The sequence below is a fragment of the Pinus tabuliformis genome, chromosome 6 (genome assembly GCF_031772625.1).
Source record: "Pinus tabuliformis cultivar Carrire ecotype Pingquan chromosome 6, CPIR1, whole genome shotgun sequence".
Lineage (NCBI taxonomy): Eukaryota > Viridiplantae > Streptophyta > Pinopsida > Pinales > Pinaceae > Pinus > Pinus tabuliformis.
Window position 1 is genome coordinate 1,671,487,731 of NC_142292.1, and position 6,000 is coordinate 1,671,493,730.

General features: G+C 38.5%; 1 protein-coding gene across 4 annotated transcripts in view; it reads right to left on the reverse strand.

Annotated features, from left to right (window-relative positions):
- LOC149265371 (grpE protein homolog 2, mitochondrial-like) overlaps positions 1-5,432 on the reverse strand; it is a 43,423-nt gene extending 37,991 nt beyond the window's left edge. Inside the window, exons 1-3 of one of the 4 annotated variants that reach the window (XM_089429346.1) lie at positions 4,738-4,875; positions 4,268-4,401; positions 4,041-4,144 (exon numbers count right to left, since the gene is read on the reverse strand). In XM_089429346.1, coding sequence (XP_089285472.1) covers positions 4,041-4,144; positions 4,268-4,389 — 226 coding nt within the window. In that variant the 5' untranslated portion in view covers positions 4,390-4,401; positions 4,738-4,875. Of the gene's footprint in view, positions 1-4,040; positions 4,186-4,267; positions 4,402-4,737 lie in introns of those variants that run through there. The other 3 variants (XM_089429352.1, XM_089429343.1, XM_089429349.1) reach the window with 3 other exon arrangements.
- Between the last annotated feature and the right edge of the window lie 568 nt (positions 5,433-6,000).

The following is a 6,000-nucleotide window of genomic DNA, read 5'->3' on the forward strand; positions in this document are numbered from 1 at the left end:
ATCATCCAATTCTGACATGTACAAATGAAGATATGAATTTATTTATATTATGGACAAATTGTCAAGGTCGGCCAGCAAGCAAAACAGGCACACAAGCCCCCAATTCATCCTCAACGTTGCATATAAAAAGAAGGAGACCTCAAGTCATTTTCACCATCATCTCATCACACATATCTCTCTCTCCTCTTGTGATTGGGCACACCATCTAAGGCAATCTTCTCTCTCCACACGTGTGAACTAGGGTTTCTATTTGCTACGTTGACCAACGTTGACCGAGCTGCTAGGAGGCTGTTTGACTGTGTTGACTTGATGTGTTGACCTGTTTTGACTTTGATTTGGGTGAGGAATCTCTATCTAAGCAAGCCACAATTCTAGGCATGAAGATCGAGGAGTTTTGACCAGCATTGATTGTAATTAGGGTTGACCACAGGTTGACTGTTTGACCAGACTTTGACTAGGCAAAATTCAACTATTTTGAGGGTTGTTTCATCTTGTTGTTTGGAGGCCAAAGTTGAATGAAGTTGACCGAATCTTTGAGGGTCAAACCTACCCTATTGACCAACGTTGACTTTTTTGGTTAGGGCCCTTGGGTAGACCTGTGATAAAGTCTCAATCGATATGCTTTCCCATTTCTGCTCTGGGATTGACAAGGGTTGCAGAAATTTTGCAGGATGAGTATGCTCAGTGTTGTTGTTAATTTTAGGCAACAATGGTATGTTCTATGCTTTAGAGCAATTTTACTTCAATTTCTTTATGAGCCCAATATCAATTTCAGTTTAACAATCACATAAACATGTAAGTAAAATGCTAATGGAACATAAATATAAACAATAGAAGACAAGCCAAGACAAAGAGGACACAAGATGTGGCACCAGCCAGGGACAAAACCCAATGTGGGGAAACCCTTGATCAAATCTTCTTTTAGTCTTCAATAGTTTAGCAGAGAGAAATAGTACAATTTACAAATTCTGATAATTTATAACAGCAACAAAGAGCCCTAACCAGAAAATTCAACGCTGGTCAATAGGGCAGATTTGACCCTCAAAGATTTGGTCAACTTCCGTCAACTTTGGCCTCCAAACAGCAAGATGAAACAACCTCAAAACAATCGAATTTTGCCCAATCAAAGTCTGGTTAAACAGTCAACAAGGTAAGGATTGCATCTATGTGACAATTGACAAGTTGACCAAGTTCACAAATTTCTTTGTGATTTCAGCAAATTATAAGGCAGCTCTTCAAGGAGGTGTTTAGACTCCATGGGCCTCCTAAAAATATAGTTAGTGATCAGGATAGAAGGTTTATCAATGCATTTTGGCAGGAGTTTTCAGAATAGTGGATATGAAGTTGACCCCTAGTACCAATTATCACCCTCAAACAGATGGCCAGATAGAGATTGTGAATGAATGGATTAAGGGATATCTGCGTAACTATGTGTCAGGACAACAAAAAGCATGGATCAATGGTTATATCTTGGGGAGCACTACTACAACACCACTTATCATCTATCCATTGGGATGACCCCATTTAGGGCATTGTATGGGTACGATGCTCCATCATTTGTCGATTTGGCACTTGGGGATGGCATATTTCTAAAAGCCAAAGATTGGATATAGAAAAGTTAGGACATCCTTAAGGTCCTTAAGGAGAATTTGCAAGCCGCCTAATACCAGCAGAAGATGTATGCGGACATGCACGGAGTGAAGCGCAACTTTGAGATAGGAGTTTAGTTTTCCTACGATTGTAGCCATACAGACAATCTTCACTTAGAAAAGTGGTGCAGAGAAACTAAAGACAATATTTTATGGGCTTTACAAAATAACCAGACAAATTGGTGAAGTTATGAGCCAGAGTTGTCAGAGGGGAGTACAATCCACAATGTCTTCCATGTGTCATGCCTCAAGAAGGCAGTAGGCCAACAAGTCACTACTTCAACTAAGCTACCCCCTTTGGACAAGGAAGGGTAATTAGTATTGATTCTGGAAGCCATCATGGTTGTTTGAGGGAGGAGATTGACGGGCAAGATGATCTCTTATCAGGTGGAAGGATTTGTTTGAGAAGGATGCCACATGAGAAGGAGAACCAATCTTGTAGCACCCGAATCTGCAATTGCTTGAGGACAAGCAATGTCGGGAAGGGGGGACTGTAATGTCCTCTTCGAATTAATTGCCCAAGGAAGGACGTAGTAACCTATTTAACCCTGTATGCTATAGTCATTTCAAAAAGGGGGAATTATTATTTAATGTTACTTATGTAACATTAGATGATAAAAATTAAATTGGGGCAAATAGAGGGAAACTTGCAAGTCACTTAAATTTGAAATTAGGAGGGAAACACCCTGAAGAGAAACTATATAAGCAAGCGGGGAGTCATTATGATCATCATGGATTGTTACTCTTTGATTTTGGGCTGAGGCTCTTGCAGTGTTTTAAGACCCCTTTTTTCTGATTAGTTTCGGTGGTGAAAGATTCCACCCTAGCCAATCCTTTTATCCATTCTTGCTACAACTGACCGAATTCTGGCTTGACCCCATCTTCTTGAGGCAAACGAGGGCTAGAAACTAGTTTTTGAGGCAGCTAAGGCTGGAACCAATACTTCTAAGGCAGCGACTAGTGGAATGCCATCTTCCTGAGGCAAACTAGGGTTGGAAGTTGGAACCTAGTTTCTAAGGCAGCAAGGGCTGCAGCCTGGAACCAATACTTCTGAGGCAGCAAGTGGCTAGGGGGGGCATACTCAGGGATCTACCGCTCAGGGATCTACCGCTTAGGTTGGCTTAAGCGAGGATTTAAAGGTGAATTTAGGGTGGCAGTTGGCTAGGGATTGCGCAACAGAGGTTTAATAACAGTGCAGGGTAGCAGCAAGGCCTGCTGGTGTGATTTTGTAGCAACAAGGGAATAGCTACAGTTCTGTAAGCCTTAAAACTACATTTGTGTTGATATCCCATAGCTACAGTTCTGTAAGCCTTAAAACTACATTTGTGTTGATATCCCTATTGAGAAACTGTGGATTGTGTAAGCCTGCTATTTGCTAGTTGAATTGGCCCTACCATATAGTGTTTGTCAATGGAATCGACTGTTGTTTGAGTTCTTGTTTATACTACTTGTGCGTTCAATAAAAGATCATCACCGTTTTATAGATTGAAGAAGTACTGTAACACTATTAAAAAAGAAATACAATTCTTTCATGTGTTTATTGAAACCCTAACTCTTTAGTTCAACCCAATACAATTCTGTCATGTGTTTATTGAAACCCTAACTCAGAATTTCAACCCACGGGTAATCTCTCTTTAAGAGGGATATTACACAACACCTTTCTAGCCTGAGCAAATTTGCAAAGTTCAGACTCATATCCAACGAAAGTATGAAGAATTGGCTGGATCGTGTTTGAGATTTTGATCACAACAAAGCATCAAGCTTTTGTTGTTAAACAGTTTGGCTTGGCAACAGCATGAAGAAATGATAAAGTTAAAACACATTTCGGGCAATAGTATCACATAAATTTTTCTTTGCTTCAAAGTAATGGCTGCTTGCTTTAACCATAAACCAGCTTGCCTTTCAATACCATCATTTATTAATTGCAAAAACAGAGAAGAAAGACAAGAAAATTGAAGAGATTAATACAAACTGTTTAAAGCTTTTCGACCAAATGAATTAATGATGCGGGGGAAAAGCAAGGAACACACAAGCTAGGGCAAAGACCACCAGAAAAAGCACTGTCCAGTATCTAAGCAGGCATTGCTGAAATAACATCCTTGTGTGCGAGTTCAACTCATGGAGCATGTGAAAACTTAAAACAACACAACTACTCTGCAATAGCCTAATATATCTAATTGCCACATTTCTCCATCAAAACTCATGTCAATACATTTCAAGAACCATATTTATGCAACAAGTGTTTGATTACAAAATTCTGTTACGATGCAAAACTTTACAGGGAAAAACACAGAGAGGGAGGGTCCAAAGAATTCCCCCATGTCAAAGGGGACTTGCCGGGCTGGTGAAAACGGAGCATTGTCATTTCCCCCACTTAGGTTCAAATCTTACCATGGGAATGTTGCTCCTGCCAATGGGGCAAGACCCCCAAGAACAGCGCAAGTAGGTTGGACATTATCGTAGGACACAGTTCATCGCTCTGAATCCAACGACCACTAATAAGAGGATTGACGGGGCAGCCTTAATTAGCACAATGCTGCATCGAAATAAGCAGAAGTTTGAAATTAAAAATAAAGAAATATATAAAGCATTCCAGTATAGAGTGGAAGTGTTTGTACATCAATTGCCAGTACTGGATTCCAAAGTTTAAAATGTCGGTCGTCGAGTAAATTTCAGTTTTGCTTTTGCCATCAAATACAATAAAATGGTATGCACCCTTCCCAGTGTTTCCTTCCCACATATATCACATTCGCTGATTCAGATAAACATTCATACTCATCGAGTTATATATATGAAATCCATGTGCATTGATGCCCTTAAAGCCGTAATAATATGCATGCATGCCCGTAAATAAATGTATACAATAGAGCATCCACGTTATGAATCAAGCAAAGTTCTATATGAACATGGTCAATCCTACGCAAACAGGCGAACTAGAAGAAATCACTGAAGATTGTTTATGGGTTTACACGTACATAGTTATTTTGTAGATATTATGAGATAGAGGAAATAATTACAGGGAAAAAAACCCTTTTAAGCCTTAGACCTAAAAATCGCCTTAAACCCTAAACCCACAGCAAATCCATACCTTGTGTGGCGACTGAATGATATCATGTACTCTGTGGCATCTTCGCGGGGTCAGAGGAGAGGTGGGTACTGTGAAACCCCTAGATTGAACAAAAGCCTTTCGCAAAAAACCCGTTATAGCTCTGGAAGTGTTCATGGTGCCAGAGTTATATTCTTAAAAGAAGTAGAAGCCTTGGTTTTCGGGATACGAAGCCTTCTGCCAGATTCACAGCTCGAACTCCAACTGGATGATAAATGTCTGGCAGTAATGCAGGTGAAAAAGCTTCTGATTCAAATTGATTAATTAATTTCAGCTAATTCCACCCTTGCTTCTGCTGGATCAACTGCATAAACAAGAGGTAGTACTTCTGCTATTGCCTTTTCTACTGCCAATGTGGGCTGATCAACTGGTTAAACTTTATAAATCCCTCCCCAGCTATATACGTAATATGAAATATTGTAAGAACCCAAGAGGTATTCCTCGCTATAGATACCCGTGGAACCCTAAATTGCTCTTTGGCTGTACAGGGATTATAGAAAATTAGAATGAACACCTCAGGGCTGAGAGCCGAACCATGAAGCTATCCTAGAGACCTATCGAGAAGGTTCTAGTAAAAAAATTATTGACCATTCACGTTCTGGAGGTTTTGCATCTTCTGACTATTCTCGGTGTTTTCAATGATATTTGTGAAGGAATAGCACGAAACTTGTGGACAAAGTAAAAGAGTAGTTTAGTGGCTTTTCAATTTATATTTATGAATAGCAAGAAATTTCCTTCGATGAGATCCATTGTGGTTTAGTGGTAGATTTGAGCTTTTAAGTAGATAAGTTTGAATGAGTAAATTTCCAAATATTTTAAATAAACAATAATTAATATATTATAAAATATAAAAATAAGATTAATGTAATGTTAAAATAAAATTAAAACTTTTTATATTGGGTTAAGAATTCATTTATTGGGAATAAAGAAATAGGTTAACCATTCAAGATTCCTAGGCATCACTTCTTTATGGATCACCAACACTGTTGGTTTGACAAGTGAGTTATGATAGATTTTTTCACTATTTAAAATAAAATTATCAACATGGATAAGTAATGTTCATAGTTTCTTTATTGAGAGTACAATTTTAAATTTAATAAATATACAGAGAGGTTAAAAAATATAAAAACACTTACAAAAATTACATATTTACTAGTGTACTTATATAAATTAATTGGTTGATAAATGTAGATAACAAGAAATTTTATGGTAGCCCCAAGGGATAGCTCAAATGGTTGAGTTTTC